Source organism: Carcharodon carcharias, chromosome 23 (genome assembly GCF_017639515.1).
Source record: "Carcharodon carcharias isolate sCarCar2 chromosome 23, sCarCar2.pri, whole genome shotgun sequence".
NCBI lineage: Eukaryota > Metazoa > Chordata > Chondrichthyes > Lamniformes > Lamnidae > Carcharodon > Carcharodon carcharias.
Genome location: NC_054489.1, coordinates 37,553,025 through 37,579,424, shown reverse-complemented (window position 1 = coordinate 37,579,424; position 26,400 = coordinate 37,553,025). Strand labels below are relative to the sequence as shown.

Below are 26,400 nucleotides of genomic sequence, written 5' to 3'. Positions count from 1 at the left end.
TCCATTCTCAGCATTGAGATCTCTGACCATGGGGAGCACACAGAATACAAAAATAATTTGAACTTCCATATATTTAATAAGTTGACATGTACGTTTCCCTCCCCCCACCCCCACCTCTCCAGTTACATTCTTCCAAAGGCCACCTTGGCAGCCACTACTCATTGGCAAGTGACAGAATGCAGAAGAAAGACGGTTCTGACAAATGTCCCACAGAGGAAGAGGAAGCCGCGAGTCAGCGAGGATCACTGACCAAACCGGTCATCATTACAATTAACGGAGTTGTTTCACAAGATGGGGAAAGCGGCTCAGCGCCTAATGGCAGAGTCGTGCCGTCTGCTGTGGACAAGAAAGAAGACGTATGTTTTTTTAATATAAATTTGATTTTCGCACACAGTTTGTGGTTTCATAGTCTGCTTCAGGATATATATGTTTCAGGAATATGAAAATTGCAGAATCACACAGAGGGTAGGATGGTGTCTGGGAAAGTGGAGAGATGTCAGATAATGTTCTAACTGTGGTTTGCACTAACATTGTGCTACTTTAGAAAAACAACGCTCAGGTCTAGTTCTGCAGAAACTTTGCTTTATCAAACAAATTTTAAAACAAAACCAATGCAAAATATAATTTCATGTTGCCTTTTGGGTGGGTTGTTTTGATAGACAATGTAAGGAGAAACAGCTTCTACTGATAGGGGGATTGATAACCAGAAATTGCAGATTCAAGGTGATTTGCAGAACAACTGGAGGGGAGATGAGGAAAGATTCTTTTACACAGCAAATTGTTATGATCTGGAATGATTTGCCTGAAGAGGTGCTGAAAGTGGATTCCATGGTCATTTGCAAAAAAGGAATTTAACATTTACTTAAAAAGCAAAAAAATGGCTGCATGAAGGTGGGCTGAGTGGAGGGGATTTGGACTAATTGATAATTCTTTCAAAGAACGCACACAGGTATAATGGGCCAAATGGCCTTCTTCTGTGCTGTATGATTCTATGACTGCTTGGGTTTCATAACAAGTGTAGCATATCTTCAATACAGTACACAGCCAAGCTTAGAAGCTTTTAATCTTTCTTATTTTTAGTATTAGCGTATCCCATCTCCCCTCTTCTTTGCAGTTCTGTGTCAGGCAACTGGCAGTAGAACTTTGCCTGCAGAATGTCAGCTTGTACTGAGTGGGATTGGCACTTGCAATATAACTAAACATTGTATATGGTTTGACCCTGTCCTATCAAATACACACTAATATAAAACAGTGAGATTGTGTCATCCTGACATAGACGAGAGATGAGGTGGCATGCCTTCAGTTATGAAAGGTTAAAGGTCATTTGGCTGCATTGCAAACATTTCATTGTATTCAGTTTTTGTTGTAATAAATTGAGTTGACATACAATAGGATTTATAACAATGCAATCACACTTTAACTAATTATGCTTTCGAACTATTTACATCTAAGTCATAAGAAACTTGAGAAAAAGCCCAAAGCATTAAACAAAGTCACGTAAACTATTTAGTGTGTATTCCACACAAAGCTTCTTTTTAAAAGAAAAGTTAAATTACATATTAACACTGTGTTTGTAATAATCCTAATAGAGTGAGTTCAGCTTTTAAAGTTCACTGACTGTTGCCCCTCTTCTCTCGCCTGAAAAGTATGGCACACACACTTGGCTTACACTCCTATCATTGTGTTTGGATACATTTCAGATGAGCATCCACTTCTTTAAATCCAGTATTCATAAATCTTACTCTCGTGTGAAATAGCAGGAATTCTTCCTGTGTATACTATATGTGCAAGAATTTAGGGAGCATATATTTGCATAAGTATAATTAACAGCAGAGGGTGCCTCATGAGGTGCCTCAGCTCCTAAGTGCAGCAAGTGTGCTTGAGGCTGTGTTGTGCCAAGTCCCTCGACCTTCAACGTTGGCTCCCTCCCAGGGCACCTGTACCACTCTCCTTTCCATATCAACACATATACCACACTAGAGCCATTCCCTACACTTTAATTTAGGTATACGATACCCCGTTATAGGTATATTACTTATATTACCATATTGCATCAAATTATATTCTATTCAGTACTTTTCTTTACATGCTACATAGTAGAGTATGGGCCACAGAGGAAGCACATTAAGTTGTATTTCTTCATGCACCTTACATTACAGTGGCTACAGTGTATACCACAGTTGATCCATAAAACACCATTATCATTTAACAGAAATGACATTTACCAACAATAGAGTGACCATTTGTTACACAAGAAACGATTTGAGGCATTACTGTTGACAGAAACATCAAAAAGTTGTGCAGCACAATGATCACTGTTAATGCTGCTTTTCTGTATTTTTGGATTAGGCATACAACTTGCTTTTTAACTATTTCACACGTCATACACGTTGATCATGCTTTATTTTTTTCAATCATTATAAAATTAATCATCTTGCTAAGTGTTTCCACATATAAGGGTGTTATCTGGTATCCATGGCTAACGTCCACTGCCAACATAGCAGACAGTGATTTTATTGGCTGGGGTATTGGGGTCCTGGTGGTGCTGGGTAGAGACACTGAATTAATAAAGTTACCTGATCGATTCAAACTCACAAAATGCATTCCTTTCTTTTTTTTTGCATAGCACAACTTAAAATATCAAAAGAAGATTTTTTTTTTGTCTATGGCTTTGCTTTCTGATTGATATCCAATATTTTCTCCTGGCTTATACCTGGTACCTTGTAGGTAACTGGTATGGACATTGAAGATGATATCCCTGGATCTAAACGTACCTCCATGTTTCTGGAAGAACCAGCACCGTCAATGAGAGTTGGAAGTGTCACCAGTATGTACAGCAGCGCCAAACTGGATGGTAAGCTTCATCTGAACTCTTGTTATGAAGGTTACAGCTGTGATGGAATAATTTCTTTTACTGTTTAACTACAATTCTTCCAGTGTTTGACAAAACATCATCTTGTTTGATGAGGTTCCAAATCCAAAACAGACAAGGGTACTTATCAACGGAGTAACATTGTCTTCAATAGTACGAGTCATGCCCTTCCTTATAAGTTGGCAATTGAATTGAAATTAAAAATAAATGACCATGAAAGCTGCCAGATTGCTGTAGAAACCCACTGATTCACTCATGTCCCTCAGGGAAGTGACCTGGTACCCCTACCCAGTCTGTCTATTTGTAACTCTAGACAAACACAAATGGTGAGTTCCTAGTACCCTCAGGGCAGCTAGTGGTGACCAATAACTGCTGCTTTGCCAATATTATCCACAAGCAAGTAACAAAGAAAAGAAAAATATAAGTTTCTGCAACATTTTTCATGAAGATAAAGTCTCTTTAAGGATCCAGCTCATAGGTTTCATTTAACCATTTCCTATAGCCTCCTGGGCAGAAGAGGGCGAATCAATAGACTGCATTCTTGGATCAAGGGAAAAGGCAGCCCAGTATGGATAGGAACTAATGCAAAGCTAGCCAGAAATGCAGTAAGTTGACCATGCACAATTATCTGTGTTCAACTCATTTTCTTACTTAAGCATAAGGCCTGAATTTTTACTCTCCAGTTGGAAGCACAGAATTGGGATATTTCCCGGCTCTGCAAGCTCAACCTGGGAGAAAGTGTCCCAGAAGGCTAGATTTTCATCCCAGGTGGTGGTTGAAAATGGCAGCCAGGCCCACTGCCCCCGGAACGAGTGCAGAGGCTGTTGGGTGCGGAGGCGAGCTGGCTGGAAGGCCTGCCTCTGTGCACTGGTCCTGTGTCCAAAATTTTTAAAAAGCAATAAGTAAAAAACAGTCCTCCAGCCCTCACCCATCACATCCCCTCTTGCCCGCCACACACTCCCCATCCATGCCAACCCATGGCATCTCATGCTGCCACACACCCCAATGGCCCCTCATATTCTCTATGCCAACCTATGCCCCTCCACCCATCCCCATGGCACTTTATATTCCCCATTTAACTTAGTATCAACTCATGCCAACCCACGGCCACCACCCATCGCCTTTTCCCTTACACCTACTATGCCAGTTCACTCAGTATCCATCATGGGCAGACCTCAGGACCCATACTAAGATTAAATAAAATAAAGATCTAATTGTCTATTACAGACTTTTTAAAAAAAATGCTCTCATTCATAAAAACCCATTCACTGCATTTACATTCCTTCACGACATACTTATGAAAACAAACAGTTCAATCAAGTGATATCTTAGTCCCACTTCAAAGAGTCTATAACCACTTGGAGCTGTCAATTAAACTATGAAATTGAAGTCATGATGGAAGGTCATGAAATCAGTTAAGCAGCACTAATTCGGTAATGGTAACCCTCAGGTTTATGTCAACAGATGGAGCGAAATAGCAAGCAATGATTTTTTTTAAACACTCCAGGCATTTTCTTAAAATGTTTTAATGGGCAGGAGTTCTAAATGCCTTGACAGCTTGACAGTTGCCTTTTACAGTTTTAACACTTTTGGTATTTTCTTTTGACAGTTTGTTTTGACATTTTTGACAATTGCTTCTGACAGTTCATTGTGACACTTTTGACATTTCCAATGAGCTTCAAAGTCAATGAGTTTATGCGCTTGTTACACCCATTCATGCCTACTTTTTAACAATCCAAAGGGGCACCTGACCTCCCCCAAAGGTGTCCAGGGGTCATATCCAGAAGGCTGCCTTACACCTTCAAAAGGGTACCCACCTCTCCAAAGGACTCCCCAAAGATCATACCTGCTCCTACCAGGTCTAACTTGCACAATTCATGTTTCACACAGCTGGGTCACCAAAATTAGACATGAGAGGGCAACTGCTGATTTATATGGACAGCTGTCTCCACGAAACATGCATGCACAAATTCTGACTCGGGCCCATTCCTGCCCTCCCAAAAATGGTAGGTGCCGTGTTCGGGGCTGGACTTCTGACTTTCAGCCTCTTCCGCCATTTTCACAATGATAGATAGGGTCTCCATCATTGCGAAAATCCAGGCCTAAGTCCTTGTACTTCCAGCCTTGTGTAAGAATATGGTATAACCTGGGCAGCTTAAAGCATCAAAAATTCAGGCTTTAGTTAAAATTAAAAGAATGTGGCCAACTAAAGGTAACACAATGAGAGGGGACAATTCATAGACCATTTAGAAAACTCAAAAGACATTTCAACCTACTGTATTTGCAGCCTTTCAAAAGGCAGAAGGGAAATAAGTCTCAGAAAAAGTAACTTAAACAGTAGAAGAACACAACTGGAAAGCATATACAAACTTGTAGATTGTCCCTTTAAGTAGTTTTGGGGGCTAAATTGGATAGCCCCCGAAAACAGCAACAGGGAGCATGATACATGATTAACCCATGCCCGGTGGATTTAATAGAGAGAGCATACCATCTTCATACTGCCTCCTCATTTATGTGATGTAAGTTGACTGCATGCATCATCCAGGAGCCCAAAATTGATACTAGCTAGCATTACTTAAAGCTAGCTTAAAGAGGAGGTGTGTATTGGCTGGAGCAGATGCCAAGGGGTCCTGTGGGATCAGGGTCTGACTTGGGAAAGAGTGAAGAATGGCTAAGCATGGGAGAGACCCAGCTCCCAAGTTTTCTGATGCTACACTTGATAGAGAAACTGGAAAGGAGCAGGCACATCCTGTATCCACAAGGTGACAAGAGATCCTCCAGGCACACAGTCAAAAGACAGTGGGGACAGGTAGCTGTGGAGATCTGTCCTAGGATTCTAACCCCAAGGACTTGGATGCAGTGCTGCAAGAAGTATTATGACCTCACGTAAGCATTCAAGGTTAGCGAATGCATCTTCAAATGCCATATCTTAGCATCTGCACAACTAGCCTCAGCCACTGCTCAAAGCTCCACAGCCCAATCAAGCGCCTACCAATAATCTTTATCAGTCAGCACTTGTACTTAACATGGACATGCTTCATCCTCACAGACTGCTGCAAGCCTCACAACAATGGGCAGAATTTCACCCATGTCGGGCAGGCTCGGTAGAGGTGGGGGGTGTGGTCGAGAAGCCGCCCGCCACCCGCAATCGGGACTGGGAGGCAATTTCACACTGTGCAGGCCAATGAAGGCCTGCCCAGTGTGACACGTGAGCGGTGGCACTGAGCGCTGCATGTGTAGGTGGGGTGGGTTGGGTGGTGGGGGTGAACTGCCTCAGGGAGATGAAGTGTTTTATATATATAAAAAAAATAAAGAAAATAAAAATGCCATGAAACATGGTCCGTCATGTGACTCTGTCACATGTGTAGGGACATGTTATTAATTGAGTTTTAAAATTTTTATTGTATTTTTATTTGCTTTGGGAAACCTCAACCTGCCCGTGGATGAGGTTTCCTAAAATACACAAAGACCTCTTGGCCTTTTTGCCAGCGAAAAATTAAAATTAATTGATAATTTAATGGTCTTAACAGGCCTTTTAATTATCAGCAGGCACACTGCCAATGAAGGAAATATTGCGCGACTGCGCGTTGATGTCGGGGCACTCGCCCGGGTCAGGCATGGGCCCTCCCACCGAGCAAAAAATTTCACCTCATATCTCATAGCCTGCACACACTGCCAGCCATTCAATCATGACAGCCATGCCACCCAAACAGATTGCATCGCACTGACTGACACTCTTCCCTCTCTCTTGCAGGAGAAGATAGCGCGTATCCAGAGGCAGCAGAAACTGACTGGAGGGTGAGGGGCGTGCTTGCCTGCTCTAACCTCTGTGGAGGAGTTGATGCTGGCCATTATTTAAATGCCCTCTCCTTAGGCCGTGGCCATAAACAATTGAAGATGGCTTTTATCTTCATACCTAATCGTCCTTCTCACATCCCACTTCTTCCTCATCCCACAATCTCTTCTGACTGACAAGCTGCAGATGGTGAAAGCGTGCACCTCTTACTTCCCCCCCTCTCCCCTCACTACAAACTTACCCATGTGTCTTTTTCCTTTCAGCTACCAAAGAAGTGCAACCTGGTTAACTAGTGAAGGAAAACCAAGAGATTGATGACAAAGGCACATTGCTACTTAATTTCAGCCTCACAGCCACCAGCTCAGTTGTGTACACTGCAAACACTGTAGAAGGTAGATTACAGGCGGGATCGGCATGTGGTGAGACACTAGGCACAATTTTGCTGCAGCCAAGTCAGGGGGCAAGAATAACACAGGTGCCAGATTGCCGGCTGGTGAGGTCACACGTGCGTTCTGCTGCAGAGAACTCACATGAGGACTTTGATCAGCCACGATACAGGAGGAGGCTGAAGAGTCTGCACTGAAATATTTGCTGCATTGGGAAGCCTGCCAGTTAATCTGTATTCAGTGTCAAGGAGCATGGAGAAGTCCGACACCAATGTGGCTCAGGGATTTGTGCAGAGCTTGAAGCGCTTCCCCTCCAATCTGGAAGTGGTGGTCAACTCCATCAACACAAGCGTGGACCTGACCATGATGCAGCTTCTGATGACTGATGTCTGTTTCCATTACGGAACAAGCAGCTTCCACCTAAGGTCTGTGTGCTGCAGTGGAAGCTCGGACTAGGTCATGCAAGGTCAGCTTGCTGCCATGCAAACTGAGGCCATTGCCATCAGGGGCTGCAGATACCAGCATTCAAAGGGACTTGCAGAATCTCAGCAGTCCAGCAACATGTCCTTCAACGGATTATTTGGATCGTTGAGGTGCCATTCTGGGGGAGTGGCAGTGGCTCTGTGAAGCAGGAACCTTCCAGCTTCTTTCAGGATCACAGCATTCATCCTCCTACCTCTGACACTCCACTGGCGCTCTTGCTGTTTCCAATCAACCAGCCATCCCAGACTGCTGTCCCCACCCCCGCCACCCCATCCTTGACAAGGCTGTGCAGTCTGAAGTTTGGGGTCTTCTAGGTCCAGAACTGCTTGAGGTAGCCCTGGAATTCCATCCGCAATCTCCTCTCTGAAAGGCAGCAGCAGCCTTCCACCAGCCACTGGGTTGATATGACATTGGAGCACCAGGCTAGGCAAAAGCACAGGGAAGACATCATGAAGGGAACACACAAGGGTATTAATTTACCTTTAAATAAGAGAAGGTGGTGGCATAGTGGTATTGTCAGTGGACTAGTATTCCAGAGACCCAGAGTAATGATCTGGGGACCCAGGTTCAAATCCCACCACAGCAGATGGTGAAATTTGAATTCAATAAAAATCTGGAATTAAAGGTTTGATGATGACTATGAAACCATTGCCAATTGTTGTTAAAAACCCATCTGGTTCATGATGTCCCTTAGAGAAGGAAATCTTCTGCCTTTATTTGGTCTGGCCTACATATGACTCCAGGTCCACAGCAATGTGGTTGAAAAGGGCAATTAGGGATGAGCAATAAATGCTGGCCCAGCCAGTGACATTCACATCCCATGAATGAATTCAAGAATGGCAAATGGTTTGGAATGTATGTTTTGTGTTGCCTTTCATTCTTGCATTGTGGGCAATGATGGAAGGAAGGTTGGACAGTTGGTGAATAGGAAATTGGATTACAGGAATTGCGTTCAAATAGGTTAGCCACATTGTCACAAGGCTGTTAACTTTCAACTGACTGGAAATTGTACAGTTTGAACTGAGATAGAGCAAACAGCTTAAAAATGCAAGGCCATCTTCCAAGGAGAAGAGAGAGACATTTCCTATAATCCAGACAACCATCAAAACTCATAACTGTCTCAGGAAGGGACATTACAAATGCAAAGTACTGGATATTGAAACAATTGCCGGGACCTTCCAGTCCCACCGCAAGTCAATGGACTTCCGGTCAGGTAGCCACCTCTCCTGGGGCAGGTCCCACTTACAACGGGGCCGGAAAACCCCGGCCAATGGCTGCCACAGACAGAGACGCCCGAAACCTTTCGGAAATACACAATTAGTGAAATATTTCAAGGCAAGGCTGCCCAGCCAGGAGAGGGAGATTGGAAGTGACACAAGCAGTGGCAAGAAAGTCTTTGGCAGAGGAAACAGGCTGAGGACTGCTCTCTTTCCCTCTGTTTTGGAATAAGTGTGTCCCCTGTTTTGAGAAGCCAACTCTACCAGAAACCCACCAGTGAACCAAGATCTCATAATAATCTTCAACATCTGACCACATCCAAGAAACCAGCTAACCCAAATCGGCCGCAACATTTAAAATCTATGTCTCAATGACAGTCAAAAGACACTTAACCGTTTATTCTTTTACCTTTTTTAGTTGGATTATAACTCACCTTATTACCGATATATGTGTATGTGTGAGTGTGTGTGTATGTGTGAGTGTGTATGTATGTGTGTGTGTCTGTGTGTGTTTGTGTGAGTGAGTGTGTGTGTCTGTGTGTGTGAGTGTGAGCATGTGTGAATGTGTGTCTGTGTGTGTGTCTGTGTGCATGAGCGTGTGTGTGTGTGTGTGTGTCTTTGTGTGTGAGCGTGTGTCTGAGTGTGAGCATGTGTGAATGGGTGTCTGTGTGTGTCTGTGTGCGTGAGTGTGTGTGTGTGTGTGTGTCTGTGTGTGTGATCGTGTGTGTGTGTGTGAGCTTGTGTGTGTGTGTGTGTGTGAGAGTGTGTGTGTGAGTGTGTGTGTGTGTGTGTATGTGAGAGTGTGTAAGTATGAGTGCGTCTGTGTGTGTGAGTGTGTGTGTGTGAGTGTGTGTGAGAGTGTGTAAGTTTGTGAGTGCGTCTGTGTGTGAGTGTGTGTGTGTGTATGAGTGTGTGAGTGTGTGTGTGTGAGTGTGTGTGTATGGATCCAAATGGCTGCATGAGGGCTGAATGCTTGATATCGTGTTTTTGTTATTTTTCTCGGATTTAGTGGTTAATAAATTTACTCCTTCTTTGACTCAAGATAACCTTGTTCGATTGGCTCCTATTTGCTCATGGTTTAAATAGTTAAATACATTTTGATTTGGAAAAGGCATATCCTCGTGAAAAAGAAATTTAAACCTTTGGTGTCACCAAACAAGGAGGTTGAATAGAGGGGAGCCAATTCACCCCGTCTCACTTCATCGTAACAACATACTGTCTGCAAAAAGGGGCTCGCTAGATTGCTGCTTCTTTTCCTCTTCCTCCTTTTCCACCTACCCCTCCTCTTCCTCCATCTCCTCCTCTTTATGCTCCTGCTCCTTAACTTCTTATCTGGAAGCTGGTAATAAGGCCTACACCCTGAAGAAGGCAAGGCAGTGTTCCAACATAAATCTTGAGAACCACTCATCCTGAGGGGGATATTTGATTTTTTTTACTGGTAATTTTACTGGACCAAGAGATTTCTCCCTCTAGCCAAAGCTAGGCAAATCATCCAGCCTCATTTAAATCTTCACAGACTTGCTCTCTTCAATCCAAATGGCTGCCTCTATCTGTCTGCTCTCTCTCTCTCAGATTCTTGCTGAATGACCTAAGTTCAATGACATCTTAGAAAATTCTGTAAGCCAACACTTCAATAGTTTGCTGTGGACAGTTCCCCTCTCAAAGCCCATCTCCAGGATAATGTGAATCACATGGGCCTTGGATCCAGGTAGAAATACTAATGATCTATCCTCTAGAGCCCCAAACGTTTTATCATGGAATTAAATGGGCAGTTTAAAGTATAACAATTGTAAAACCTAATGTTCCTAACACCTCCCTATCATACTTGGAAATTACAAGTCTATCTATTGCCAGCACAGCTGCTCTGGTCGTTGTTTACAGGTGTGAACATCTTGCACCTCCTTCTTCCCAGTAAATCAATCTGTGACTCATTGTTGTCAAGCAGGATTTGGAGCAAGTCACACCACCCTCTGCATGACTCCATTTTACCTTAAATTGAACAGACAGCCTCAAAACTTAATAAGCTTATTTTTCGTATTTGTAACCATAATCATAATCAATAAATCATAACTTATAGCCGATGTCCCAGAAACCTCCATCACCATCCCAAGGTATGTCCTGTCTCACTAACAGGGCAGACCCACCAGAATGGTGGCACAGTGATACACAGTTGGGAGTGAGTTGCCCAGGGAGTGAGTAAATATTTAAGGTGGTGGTTCAATCAAGCAGCCTGCTTTGTCCTGGATGGTTTTGAGTCTCTTGAGTGTTGTTGGAGCTGTACTCATCCAGACAAGTGGAGAGTATTTCATCACTTGTGCCTTGTAGATGGTGTAAAGGTTACGAGGTGGGGAGAGCCAGGAGGTGAGTCAATCACCACAGAATACCCAGTCTCTGACCTTCCTTTGTAGCCACAGTATTTATTTATCTATGCTGGTCCAGATAAGTTTCTGGTCAGTGGTGACCCCCCCCCCCCCGCACCTCAGAATGTTGATGGTGGAGGATTTGACAATGGTAATGAATGTCAAGGGGAGGTGGTTAGATTCTTTCTTGTTAGAAATGACCATTGCCTGGCACTTGTGTGGCATGAAAGCTACTTGCCGCTCATCAGCCCAAGACAAAATGCTGTCCAGGTCTTGCTGCATGAATCACAAATTGCTTCATTATCTGAGAAGCTGCAAATGGAACTGAACACTGCACAATCTTACTCCAGGATTTGAGCACAGAAACCAAAGCTGATATTACAATGCAGAAATGAGGGGGTGCTGCACCGTTGGAGTGCTGTCTTTTAGGTGAGATGTTAAACCCTACCCTCTCAGGTGGTCATAAAAGATCCCATGGCATTATTGCAATGAAGAGCTATCCCCTGTGTCAGAGAAATGTTTGTCCTAAATCAACATAAAAACACAGATTATCTAGTCATTACAGTATCACATTGCACTTTGTGAGAGCTTGCTGTGTGCAAATTGGCTGCCATATTTCCTATATTATAACAGTGACTAGACTTTAAAAGTATTTGGTTGGCTGTGAAGTTAAGGTGCAGATCATCTATAATCCAACTAACTGACATAATAGGCTTGAATGACAGAATGGCCTACCCCCTTTATTATGTTCAGTTTGGTTGCTGCGCAATTGTGGAGAGGGCTCACCTGAAGCCCCAGTGCATTATGTTCCGGGTCTAGAATTGCTCCACATCTTTTCTGGCACTTACAGCCTTGCATTAAATGGAGATTATATCGACAACAATGAATTATCGATCCACCTGCATGAAGATATAAATATTGTGCAGTCACTCTAAGAAGACACTGGAGATATGCAAATAACAAAAATGATTCTTTATATTCTGCAGAGCTGGAAGAGGCACAGCAGAGTTGCCCTCCCTGGTGGTACAAATTTGCCAACACATTTCTAATCTGGGATTGCTGTGAGCAGTGGATAAAGTTCAAAGGAATCCTGAAGTTTATTGTGATGGACCCATTTGTGGATCTGGGAATCACTATTTGCATTGTGCTGAATACTCTCTTTATGGCGATGGAGCACTACCCCATGACTAATACTTTTGAAAATATGCTGTCTGTTGGGAATCTGGTAGGTATTTATGCTTCTCTCCTCACAACATTTAAGCGTAGAGTAATCACGGTGCAGAAGGAGGCCATTTGGCCCATCATTTCCATGCTGGCTGTTGGTTCAATTTTTCCAATTGTTGAACCGAAGGAATGTGAGTGCTGAAAAATTTTAATGTATTCTGAGGCACAACTGTGTGAAGCTAGCTGGACCATTAGACCTTTTACCATCCATCATTTTCATAAGTTTGTATTTGTCTGCACAAATCGCGTCTCATGAGGCCAGGGACAGGTATGAGGGAACATTCATTTGGCTGGCTCATTAGGATGGTAGGATTGCAGCAGCAAGATCTGAGCCTCATTGGCAGGACCAGAGGCAACCTGGTGGGTGGGGGGGTACTGAAAGATGGGCTGCTTCGATGCCAAGGATCTCAGCAGACGGGAAGGGGTGGTGGAGGGCTAGCTGGGCATGGAGAAGGGGTAGCAATCAGGAGGGAGGAACAAGTGGACTTCTGGCAGCACTGCATGGTTTTAATGTGGAGCTGGGAGATGCAGTCCTCCAAAAAATAAAGTTTTAATTTCACCGTCAGTGGAGCTGCTGAAGACTTCTAGGTGGGACAGGGCCAGTTGACTGATTCATCGATGGGGGTCCTTCAAAAAGCGATAGGTGCCTCATTTAAATTTGTAAGGGGCCAAACGTCTGTTTTAGGTATCCACCAGGAATGCTAAAAATGTTCTTAATGAACTGTGCAGTAAGGCCAACACCTTTGCAGATTGGACATTGGCTAATGTTCACTGTTAAATTGGTGCACTTTGCAGCATCTTTGGCCCAATAAATGCATGCAATGCATACAGATTTTTAGCACATTCTGTGGGGTGTTTGGTTCTGCAGGATGTTAGGTTCTGTAAGTTACCTTTAAGCAGGTAATTCACTCAACTGATACCTGGGATGGGGGCAGTGGGAACGGTTTTCTTTCAAGGGAAGGTTGGACAGGTTGGGCCTGTACCCATTGGAGTTCAGAAGAATGGGAGGTGATCTTATTGAAATATATAAGATCCTGAGGGGACTTGGCAGGGTGGGTGCTGAAAGGATGTTTCCCCTTGTGTGAGTGGCTGGAACTAGGGGACACCGTTTAAAAATAAGGGGTGTCCCATTTAAGATGGGGATGAGGAGAAATTTTTTCCCTCAAAGGGTCATGAGTCTGTGGACTTCTCTTCTCCGAAGAGTGGTGAAGGCAGGGTTATTCAATATCTTTTAAGGCTGAATTAAATAGATTCTTGATTGACAAGGGAGTCAAAGGCCATTGAGGAAGGAAAGTGGAGTTGAGGCCACAATCAGATCAACCATGATCTTATTGAGTGGCAGAACAGGCTCGAGGGGCCGAATGGCCTACTCCTGCTCTTAATTTGTATGTTTGCTTCATGTATGTAATAGAGACTGAAGTACTCTTTTCTTCCTGACAGGTATTCACAGGGATTTTCACAGCTGAAATGGTGTTCAAACTGATTGCTCTGGATCCCTATTACTACTTTCAAGTGGGTTGGAACATATTTGACAGCATCATTGTGACTCTCAGCTTGGTTGAGCTAGGACTGGCCAATGTGCAAGGATTGTCAGTGCTCCGTTCATTCAGATTGGTTTGTATCAGAAGTTCTGCCTGTGCAAAATGTAACTGCCTAAAGCAACAGATGGAGTGCAGTAAAACCTGTGCAATATCTGATTGTTATAATTTATACAATTGCGGTCTGACTCTGTTATTCTTTCTGTAGGTTAAAACACATTTAACTTAATACATGAGCATAAATGCTCCCGATGAGGAGTTTCATATAGTGGGAGCACCTATCGGGAATTAGGGCAGTACATGTAAAAATGAAAATTTAATCTGAATCGTACTGGTAGACAATAGTGTGCACACTTCTGCGCCTGGTATTCTGTTTACTATCCCCAAGAGGCAAAGCTCTGAAGCTAAAATGTGGAATCAACCTGATGGGGTCAACAATATGCCCTGAACGGTGCCACTGGTCAGCCTATTTTCATCATTTGCTGGTGTTGCATAGGTCTCCCACCCTGCATTGAGAACACAAGGGCTATGCTATAAGGTGCCAGCACCTAGTGAAAGATATTAGCTTAATGTTGTGTGCGAGACATCTACATGGTGAGGGTAGTATATGGGCCACATTCTCCCAGGTGATGCCTGACAAGGGAGCCAAAGCCAGGGCTGATGGGCAAGCCAAAGGATAAGAGTGCTCAGGTTTAGTTTTAAATTCGAATGACAGCCTCCTCGGTACCCAATTAAAACTAGTCCTCAGTCTCTTGGGTGCTGCTCAGGCCTTTCCAGCACCTTATTAGTAATGCAGCAGGGGAACTTCATGCTGAAGTAAGCCAGACTGAAGTTCTTACCTTGTCTGAAAACTATGATTACGTTACCATCAGGAGCCCTCACTTTAATTAAGTTAATAGTAGTGAGCCCTCAGCGCATTTGGGTACAGACAGCAAAGCATTGCATCATCAGTGCTAGACACATCAGGGATGGAGGTGACAGCTGACCTCCATATCCAATAAACACAGCTTTGGGATTCAACCCTGAGTCCAAGAAGGCGATGTTTCTCTTCTTTCTCTGTTGTTTGGGGCTCAAAGTACATTAGCCAATCTGAAATCCATTTTCATGAATCTAGAGCGAGTCAAAAAAGCCTAAATTAAGAAATAATTTGTTTCATGTTGAATTGTAGGAATTGCACAAAAGATTTCACAGAAAAATCAGCAAAGGTCTCTTCATTCTGGTTCTAACACTTCATCTTAAAAACACTCTTAGTTGCTCTAGGTAAATCTGTTATTGCTATAACAAGAGTACAAAATTGGACTATATCTGCTCTTCTTTCCTATTTCCAGCTGAGAGTTTTCAAACTTGCAAAATCTTGGCCAACTCTGAACATGCTGATTAAGATCATTGGTAACTCAGTGGGTGCACTAGGGAATCTGACACTGGTCCTAGCCATTATCGTCTTCATCTTTGCTGTGGTCGGAATGCAGCTCTTTGGCAAGAATTACAAGCAGTGCGTTTGTAAGATTTCTGAAGACTGCACTCTTCCACGCTGGCACATGAATGACTTCTTCCACTCGTTTCTGATTGTGTTTCGCATCCTTTGCGGAGAATGGATTGAGACAATGTGGGATTGCATGGAAGTAGCAGGTCAGCCCATGTGCCTCATAGTTTTCATGATGGTCATGGTGATTGGTAACCTGGTGGTAAGTCTTTCACTCTTCCTGATCTTTGCTTTAGTCGGATGGATCATTTAAACTAGCTTTCGATGATGCATGTTCGGTTAATAAGAATTCCTTGCTGTTGACTTTGGGTGCAACATAGCAGCCTCTCACCATATAAAAACCTCTAAAAATAAATATCCCTTGATGTATCAAATGTTTTCTCCATCTTCCAAAGATACTGTTATCTTCCTGTTTTGGCCTAATTGATTTTTGTTGACCTGATGGAACAAAGTTGAAGCTATAAAGTGCTAACACTAATTATGCTGTGTGTGACTCAATTAGCATTAAGCCAGCTTCTAAAAAGCTCAATGGAATTATGGTTTTCCCTAGACGGGATGTGTAGCCTATATTGCAAAATAAAATTAAGCAGACTCCTATGTCAATCACCGGTGAAAATAGAGATCAAAGGGGATACGCAGGAATGTACTGGACCAAGAATTCCCATGTAGTCCATCTGGTCAGTCCAAGTGTGCAGGAACTATCATATCCCATGATACTCTTACATCCTTCTTTCAGCTTTTTTCTCCAGGTAATTAAGATAAGAACGTAGGAACAGGAGGAGGCTATTCAACCCTTTGAGCCTGTTCCAACATTCAATGAGATCATGGCTTATCACTTCCCTAATGGGGAGGGTAGCATAATGCTCATGTGACCGGACTAATAAATCAGAGGTTCGGACTAATGATTTTGGAAATGTAAGTTCAAAGACCACCATAGCAGCTGGAGAATTTAAATTTCATTTAATAAATCTGGACTAAAAAGCTAGTCTCAATAATGATGATGTTGTAAAAACCCACCTGGTTCACTAATGTCCTTACCTGGTCTGGCCTACATGTGACTCTAGACCCATAGCAATATGGTTGACCTCTTACTGCCCTCTGAAATAGCCGAGTAAGTCACTCAATTGTACCAGTGCACTACAGGAATGTTGACTAAGGATAAAACCAAAAGGACAGCCCAGCATCAACTACCAGAGAGGACAAAGGCACACCCTGTCCAGTTGATACTGTAAGGTCATCCTCACGAACATCTGGGGAATTGTGCCACATTTGGGAGAGCTGTCCCACAGACCAAACAACAGCCTGACATACTCACCAAAGCATACCTTATAGTCAATGTCTCTGATTCCTCCATTACCATCCCTGGGGATGTTTTCTTTGTTCCTGGGATGTGAGCATAGCTGGCAAGGCCAGCATTTGTTGCCCATTCTTAATTATCCTGGAGAAGGTAATGGTCAGCCACCTCCTTGAACCGCTGAAGTCATTGTGGTGTAGGTCCACCCGCCATGCCCACCACTGGCAGTGAGTTCCAGGATTTTGACCCAGTGATGGTGAAGGAACGACGATACAGTTCCAGTGGTGTGTGTAGAGTAAAGGGTTAACCCTAATAAGAGCATACTGAGCATGTGCAAAAGAAGCTGTCACATTGACATCACCCACTGAGAGAGGATGTCTAAACAGCAACTCAGAGGGCAGTTCTAACTAGTCTGTAAATAGTTAGCCTGTAAAGAAATATTTTTTGAACATTGCCATTGCCTCCAGCGAGATTTCTTCTAGAATAAAAGGCTAACAAATCCCGAGACAAATCTATCATAACAGATAGTGGCAGCAACTACACCCACAGCAGAATGGTGGAAGACGGTGAGAAAAGCCTCAAGTGAAGCCCAGCAACTGTGCAGCTCAGCGTGTAAAGGACTTCGAGTCCAACCCAATGGCCACACTGGAGACTACCAAATGACGGCTGCAGCCCAGCAACTGGCAAGGCAAGCAGCGCAGGTAAAAGTAACCTCGAATCTGGGTGAGCAATGGCTAGTCTTTTCCTCCTGTCAGAATCTTCTCAAAATATTGAGGGCCCCAAACAGGCTGATCAATGGCAAAATTGGCAAAAACAAGTTACCTGATACCGCAACGCCTCAAGGCTCGCAACTAAAGAGATCAAAGATCAAGTTAGCACTTTGTTATACGCCATTGGGAGCATGGCAGATAACGTGTTCCCCAGAGGATGAACAAAGAGACAGGATGTCATCAGAATTTTTGACTCATACTTCGGTCTTTGTTAAAATATTGTTATTGAGAGGGCGAAGGTTAACTGGCACAGTCAAAAACGATTGGGTCAATCATCAACGATTTGTACCGCCTAACTGCAAACTGTGAATATGGAACACAGAAAGACGACCTGATCAGGGATGGAATAGTCATTGGAAATTTAGATGAGAATCTCTCCGACTCTACAATCTCAGGAAGATTTAGATTTAAGCAAAGCTGTACAGCTCACCAGACAGGCTGAAGAGTGGAGGCAGAATAAGGCTTTTGTCCAAGATGTGAAGGAAATTTCCCAAGAACAGCCCGATGAAGCCGTTCAATTTGTGGGCTGTCAAACTGAAAGTATAGCAAGGCAGCAACCAGGATAACACCCTGCAAAGGCGGCAGCCGCCATATTCCAATGTCCTCGTTGTGGTGGGAAGAAGTTCCACAGGTGGGAAAAATGCCTCGCCCGAATTGTATAGTGCCATGGGTGCGGCAAGTTAGGCTATTTTAAAGTGGTCTGCCATTCCAGGAAGTCTGTATTTACCAGACAGAAGGAGAAATCTGTTAAAAGAACCTCCATTCAAGAACCTCCAGACCTTGACAACTGGGGAAGCACCTTCCTCGGAGAAATAAAGGAAAATGAAAACCAGTTTTGGAGTGCTGACTTTGAAGGAGATGGGCACCTGACCGAATTCAACCAGGAGCAGGACCGGGGTCTTAGTGTTACCTGTCAGGGTTTCATGCCTGAATAACACTGCAACTGTCCTATATTCAACTCCAAGGTCTCAAGGAAACAAGTTAAGTGTTCAAGGCCAGCTAGAGATGCCACTAAAATATAAAGATAGAATAATTCCTGAAATGTTGTATGTCATCAAGAATTAAACATACTCTCTGTTGAGCAGAAAAGCCTGCACGGCTCTAAACCTGCTTCTAAGCATTGCTGAGGTCAATGCAAATACAGAAGAAAATTAATGTGTGCGAAAGATCACAGAAATCCCCCAGAGGCATAGAGCTGCCTCAGGGAGTTTAAGTATATATTGACATTTTTGAATAAAGAAACATAAAAATTATCTACACATGTTCCCTGTATCACATGAGCTGGGACATGTTTATGAATTGTGCAAAAATTATTTTTTTTATTTGATAAAGCCTTCAGGAAACCTCATCCCGCCAGTGGCTGAAGTTTCCTGAAAAACGCGAAGGCCGCTTGGGCTCTTCGTCTACCCAACAACCTTAAGGTTGATAATTACTTTAATTGGTTTTTTAATGGCCTTAACAGGCCTTTGACAGTTCGGCGGGTGCACAGTGTGCCTCCGGTGCATGCCTGCTGAACGAAAGATGCAGGGTGATGTCGGGATGCACGCCCGAGGTCACCGTGCTTCATTTTGCACGTCGGCGTGTCGGGCCCACCCCTGCACACCGACGTCAAAATTCTGGCCATAGGAACATAGGAGCAGGAGTACGCCATTCGGCCCCTCGAGCCGGCTCTGCCATTGAACTACATCGTGGCTGATTTTCCATCTCAACGCCATCTTCCCGCACTATCCCATATCCCTTATTGGCATTGGTATCAAGAAATCTATCAACTTCTGCTTTGAACACACTCAATGACTGAGCCTCAACAGCCCTCTGAGGTAGAGAATTCCAAAGATTTACCACCCTCTGACTGAAGAAATTCCTCCTCCCTTCAGTCCTAGATGGCCTACCTCCTATTCTGAGACCGTGTCCCCTGGTTCTGGACCCTCCCCAACCAGGGGAATCGCCCTTCCAAAGGAAGTATCTGATCGATATTTGGAGGAGTCGGAGCATACAACATGTTATCTTTTTGGGACTGGGGAGATGGGTTGCATAGAATCAAAGAATTTTACAGCACAGAAGGTGGCACATTGCTCCTTTGCTGGCTCTTCAAAAGAGATAGTACCCATTTAATCCAATTCCCTTGGCTGTCCCCTGTAGACCTTTTTAGATATTCCCTTTTTAAAATGTTATTCACTTTCCTTTTAAAGTTATTGTGGATTCTGCTTCCAATGCTGTTTCTGATTGGATACTACAAGTGTAAAATTGGTCTGCTCCAATACTATTGGCGGGCTCATGGTGAATCAGCAACCTGTTTTACACTCTACCTGATTTTCTCTTCCCTTGGCATCAATGTGCAGTTGCCAATCCTATCAATACTCTCAAAGACAGATGTACCTGTGACAAATAAATTAAAAAGGGAAAGGTCAGGCAGGTTATTCTGGCTGTAAGCCTGGTCTAATAACTATATCCTTCAGAACTCAGCCAATTCAATCAATGGTGATGCCACCAAGCCACTCTTGGTGATGGATGTTGAGGTTCCTTACCCTTGCAGCCATCAGAGCTCAGTTCTTTTCAGCATGGAGGAATACCAAATCGTCACCTGAGGGAGGGTGTTAATGGTGGACGTTTACTTCCATACGTTTGAGTTGATGCCGTGAGATGTCATGGGGTTTGGAGTCAATGTTGCAGCCTCCCAAAAACATTTCATCTCAACTATATGACACTGTGTTTCCACCTCTGAATGGTCTGTTCTGCCGGTGGGCCAGGACATACCCACGGATGGTGATAGAGAATTCTGGGACATTAACTGTTAGGTACGATTCTGTTTGACTACATGATGGTGTTGCTTGACTGGTCTCTGAGAAGCTTTCCTAACTTTGGAACTTCTTCAGTGCATAAGGAGGCCTTTGAAGGTTCAAATGGGCTGGCAATGCCCTTTGCCATGTCTTGATTCGATGCTTAGGTCACAGCTGAGTGGTAGTTCTTGTATAAAAATATCCAATTTGTTTAAAGAAATCATTAGCATCAGGGCTGAGCCAATACATTCATTCAATGCTTGAAGGCTTACATTTGGCAACTAGGGACAAAAGGGATGCCAATGCCATTGACTGAATGAGAAGTACTAAATGATGTCATGATTGATACGAGCTGAGTGTGAATCAGAGCCTCTGCTGGCCTGGAGTGTTGGATGTCCTTTGGACTGAGGTACATTGCTTTGAAAATGATTCCTCGTTGCAGATTGGAGTCTTTTACAAATTATGTGGATGTGAGATAAATTAGGGAGCATTTTATGCTGAAACTACTTGAGTGGTGGAGTATGATTTGCGAACAGTATAATACGTAGTGTGTGAAAAAAAAATTCTTTTAATAGTTTAGAGAAATAATTCTGAATTTTCAGCCTCTTCAAACAGAGTTGATGTATCATTTATTGAGGTTTAACAGAGAAAGTATGAAGCCCAACATGTGGTGTTGTATTATAATTCGTAATTAGATTATGTGCAAAATATTCTATCTGTTGATCTTAGAAACATTTTGCCTCTCCCCTTCTCTCTTTCCACTTCTCCCCTAGCTTACACTCAGGTTCTGTATATGCTGCACTTCCCAGCCTCTCTGTGCCTAGCATTGGTGTCACAGCTACTAACACTCATGGTGCAGGCCCATTGCCTGATAAGGGATGGCCTTGGAAAAGAGAGGCAGAAGCAGGAGCACATCTCAAGGACAAATTAATTTCACTGTCCATGTGATACATTAAAATCCCGTATACAGGAGGTGGTCTTGTGGCACAGTGGGTAGCGCCCCTGTCTCTAAGCCAGAATCTCCGGGCTCAAGTCCCACTCCAAGACTTGGTGGCCAGGGAAGGTGCATTCATAACGTGGCCAAACAGGTTGACTATCAACCTGTAAAGCTTTCCATTACCCCTATGGCAGACAGTAAGAGCAGCATAATCTCCTGGTCAGCCATGCTTGATACCGAGTGGCACCCCTCAAGCTATGGCCTCTGGTGACAGGCTAACCAGCTTTTCCAGGAAAAACTAGCCATGGAAGCAGACATAAGCATGTGCTTTGTCTGCCTCATGTGTGAAAAGACACGGGAAAGAGCGAAGGAAGGTCCACATAAAGTCCATAATAATTGTCTATAGGTGAATGTAGCAACTAATCATCTTCCATTTGTGGATTTTAGTCGGGTGGTACGGCCTAAGTGAAATTCTGAGGTGAAAATGCGCTTCACAATGTCTAGGTATCTATGTTAAACCACTAAAGTAACTCTTTTGAGTACAAACACGTTTCCATCTGTTCCTATTCAGATGAAATTACATTGTTTCATAATTTGCCACGGTGAGATTTGAACTCTTGATCTCAGGGTTACAAGCCCAGTACCATAACCACTTGGCTATTTAAGCCAAGCCTAAACCAGTAATGTACTTCAACACAGTGTGAGAGAAAATTATTGTCAGTCAATCCTGCGTCACCAGGATACCTTAAGAACTATCAATTCGTTATATAGATGTAACCAGACCATTACCTACAATATCCAATAGACACCTTTGATTGACCAACAGCCTCATTATTAGTGGCAGTACCATCAGCTGCCTTGGCTTGGCTTAAATAGCCAAGTGGTTATGGTACTGGGTTTGTAACCCCAAAATCAAGAGTTCAAATCTCACAATGGTAAACTATGAAAAACTGTCACGAGCTGTCAGAGAACATATTGAGGAGCCTCGGTGGCTCCTTGCAGGCATTGCCCGTCTTCTGGACCATGTATACATAGGGTGTTGTAGGCTGCACTCCCTTTTTAGTTATTTGAAAAACCTTTTATTGATGTTTTGTTTGCACTTCAGCCCCACGCTCCTGATCTATGGGCACCCGGTGCGGAAGGGGGTCGGGAAGGAGGAGGACCTCCTCATGAACCTGCTCCTGGGCCTGGCCAAGTTGGCCATTAACAGGTCCAGGCAGCGGGCGATCGACGGGGGAGTCCCGCCCGATTGTTTGTCCCTCTTCCGCGGCTACATTCGCTGCCGGATGTCCCTGGAGAGGGAGCACGCGGTGTCTGCTGGCACTCTCGAGGCCTTCCGTGCTCGGTGGGCACCGTGGGGACTGGGGTGTTTTGTTGACCCCTTTAATCACATTTTGATTTAAAGTTTGTAAGGTTCCTTTAAACTTTTGTCCTTGGTTTTACAGCTGACCTGAATTAGGGGCTGTGCCTGATTTATCCCAATTTTGTTGATTTGGTTTTCATTTAAAAGATTATCAAGAGTTCAAATCTCACAATGGCAAACCATGAAAAACTGTCTCGAGCTGTCAGAGAACATATTGAGGGGCCTCGGTGGCTCCTTGCAGGCATTGCCCATCTTTTGGATCATGTATACATAGGGTGTTGTAGGCTGCACTCCCTTTTTAGTTATTTGAAAAACCTTTTATTGATGTTTTGTTTGCACTTCAGCCCCACGCTCCTGATCTATGGGCACCCGGTGCGGAAGGGGGTCGGGAAGGAGGAGGACCTCCTCGTGAACCTGCTCCTGGGCCTGGCCAAGTTGGCCATTAACAGGTCCAGGCAGCGGGCGATCGACGGGGGAGTCCCGCCCGATTGTTTGTCCCTCTTCCGCGGCTACGTTCGCTGCCGGATGTCCCTGGAGAGGGAGCACGCGGTGTCTGCTGGCACTCTCGAGGCCTTCCGTGCTCGGTGGGCACCGTGGGGACCGGGGTGTTTTGTTGACCCCTTTAATCACATTTTGATTTAAAGTTTGTAAGGTTCCTTTAAACTTTTGTCCTTGGTTTTACAGCTGACCTGAATTAGGGGCTGTGCCTGATTTATCCCAATTTTGTTGATTTGGTTTTCATTTAAAAGATTATAAAGAGTTCAAATCTCACAATGGCAAACTATGAAAAACTGTCACGAGCTGTCAGAGAACATATTGAGGGGCCTTGGTGGCTCCTTGCAGGCGTTGCCCGTCTTTGGAATCCTGGCCGGCAAACTGGCAGGAACTGGAGACAAAAGTCACCGCTCGCCTGCGGCGCTGGACAGGACTGCTCCGAGTGCTATCTTACCGAGGTCGAGTTCTGGTCATAAACCAGCTGATCGCCACCATGTTGTGGTATCGGCTGGTTACTTTGACCCCTCCCCCGGACCTTGTCACAAGAATCCAGAGATTGTTAGTCGACTTCTTCTGGGACAAAAGATTGCACTGGGTCACTGCCGAGGTTCTGAGTCTTCCGCTTAGGGAGGGTGGTCAGGCGCTAGTGTGCCTACACACACAGGTGGCGACTTTCCGCCTTCAGACCCTGCAGCGATACCTCTACGTCGAGCCTCCTCCTAGATGGTGTGCCCTGACGACGTATTTCTTCCGTCAGGTGCACGGCCTGAATTATGACGTGCAGCTCCTGTTTATAGAACAGCTGGGCCTCGGTGAGTCCTTGCAGGCGTTGCCCGTCTTTTAACCAGGACCTGATCAAAGTCTGGAAAGTGGTCGCCTCGCGACGCAGCTCTCCCCCGTCAGGAGTAGCAGCTGTCGTCAGAGAGCCGCTGCTCAGGAATCCGCCCCTCCGTCCTTTTCAGTGGTTGGCGGAGAGGAGGGCTGTGGCTGCAGGGGTGACCAGGATCGGGGACGTGCTGGGTGGCGGAGGACTGGGCTGGATGCTCCCGCAGGAGTTGGCGCGACGCGCGTCTGTGAGTGTCCAGGTCGCAGCCGATGCCATCCAAGACCTGAGAACGGTCGTGCTCGGACCCGACGTTATTTTGGGTCTTGAGGTGGCCCAGGTGCGCGGTGGTCTTCAGTCCAAACGTTCCCCTGTTCGGACAGAATTCCACATTGGCCCCAAGCCCCGAACCCTCTCTCGGGTGCTGGTGCCCCGCAATATGAGCCGCCTCGGGGACATGCCCTCCGTGCCTTTTGGCACGGCAAAGAGGGGCTTTTTGTATGGACTGCTGCTGCACACCTTCCATTTTCTCGCCCTTGTCCGTCGACCGGACACACCCTGGTGTGCCTTGTTGCCGTCCAGCGGCGGAGGCCCCCGACGGGAGGCCCTCTACGGAGGTGTACTCCCCCTTTCTATCGGCGACCTGGGTTGGAGGGTGTTGCATGCAGCAGTCCCCTATAATAAGAGGATGCATAGGTACACGGACTCTCAGGACACGTGCCCTTTTTGCGGTCTTGTGGAGTCCGTGGACCATGTATACATAGGGTGTTGTAGGCTGCACTCCCTTTTTAGTTATTTGAAAAACCTTTTATTGATGTTTTGTTTGCACTTCAGCCCCACGCTCCTGATCTATGGGCACCCGGTGCGGAAGGGGGTCGGGAAGGAGGAGGACCTCCTCGTGAACCTGCTCCTGGGCCTGGCCAAGTTGGCCATTAACAGGTCCAGGCAGCGGGCGATCGACGGGGGAGTCCCGCCCGATTGTTTGTCCCTCTTCCGCGGCTACGTTCGCTGCCGGATGTCCCTGGAGAGGGAGCACGCGGTGTCTGCTGGCACTCTCGAGGCCTTCCGTGCTCGCTGGGCACCGTGGGGACTGGGGTGTTTTGTTGACCCCTTTAATCACATTTTGATTTAAAGTTTGTAAGGTTCCTTTAAACTTTATCCTTGGTTTTACAGCTGACCTGAATTAGGGGCTGTGCCTGATTTATCCCAATTTTGTTGATTTAGTTTAATTGTTTTCATTTTAAAAGATTATCAAGAGTTCAAATCTCACAATGGCAAACTATGAAACGATGTAACTTCATCTGAATAGGAACAGATGGAAACGTGTTTGTACTCGAAAGAGTTACCTTCAGCTGCCTAGGTCCCAAGCTTTGGAATTCTTTCCCTAAACCCCACTGCCTCTCAAATTCCCTCTCCTCCCTTAAAACCCACCTGTTTAACCTGCTAATATGTCCTTCTTTGGGTTCGCAGGCATTCTGTGAAGCACCTTGCAATATTTTTCTACCTTTAAGGTTGTATATAAATGCAAGGTAGTTTTGATATATAACTATAATAACTTCACATTACTGTACTTCAGTTATAACAAATTGGCAGCAGGCTTTTCTAAAGGAAAGTTATTTTCAGAAGTGCCATAGAAATAGCATAGCCATAATGTGGGAGTCAGTTCCTTCATTTTCTCACACAAAGAGCAGAATTTTACACCGGCGGGATTTTATGTCCCTGTCAAAATCAGTGGACTTTTGAATGGCTGGCCTCATTAAATGGCTTTACCCCCACCATGACAGAGCCATAAAATTCCACCCAAAGAAGCTGTTCTGGCTTCTCGTGCATCCCCAATATTAATCGCTCGATCATTGATGGCTGTGACTTCAGTTGCCAAGGCTGGCAGCTCTGGGATACTCTTCCTCCACCTCTCCACTTCTCAACCTCACTTTCCTCCTTTAAGATATTCCGTACATCCCTTACCTCTTTGACCAAGTTTTGGCCATCTGGCTTAATGGGGCTCGCTGTCATGCTTTGTTTTATAATGCTCCTGTGAAGCGCTTTGGGACAATTTAATACTTTAAAGATGCTATATAAATATAGGTTGTTGTCAATGTCTGGTTGGGATTGCTGGCAAATGAAAAGGAGAAACAAAGTAAGTACTTACTGGAACATTACGTCATGTAGATTTAGAGATTTATTACTGATTGCATATACAAGAGGCAAATAATATTATCAAAATTTACTTGGATTAATATATTCATTCATTTTTATGTTTGCTATAATGTAATTTTAGCCTAATTATGAATTTCTTTTGTTACACTGTATGAAAATATCACAACATACAAATGCTTTGGAAGCTAAGTTATAGCATGGAGGAATTAGGTAATAGACTGTGTTCACACATGGTTCTTTATGATTCTGGAGCTTGGATTCAGACCAAGTCAAAGGCACACTTTTGTGAGTATGAACTCATGTCCAATAGGAACTGGGGTGCGACTCCCCCAGGTTGTGGTGGGTGTGCAAAGCAGGTGGCAGACAATCAGCCACCCCTTCTACACTCTGCCTGATCTTTCTTTCAATTGACTTCAGTAAAGTGG

General features: G+C 44.5%; 1 protein-coding gene across 1 annotated transcript in view; it reads left to right on the top strand.

Annotated features, from left to right (window-relative positions):
• Window positions 1-26,400, top strand: part of LOC121268967 (sodium channel protein type 4 subunit alpha-like) — a 208,334-nt gene that overhangs the window by 114,356 nt on the left and 67,578 nt on the right. The window contains exons 11-15 of the mRNA XM_041173268.1: window positions 123-356; window positions 2,728-2,854; window positions 12,101-12,339; window positions 13,779-13,952; window positions 15,205-15,561. Coding sequence (XP_041029202.1) covers window positions 123-356; window positions 2,728-2,854; window positions 12,101-12,339; window positions 13,779-13,952; window positions 15,205-15,561 — 1,131 coding nt within the window. The remainder of the gene's footprint in view (window positions 1-122; window positions 357-2,727; window positions 2,855-12,100; window positions 12,340-13,778; window positions 13,953-15,204; window positions 15,562-26,400) is intronic.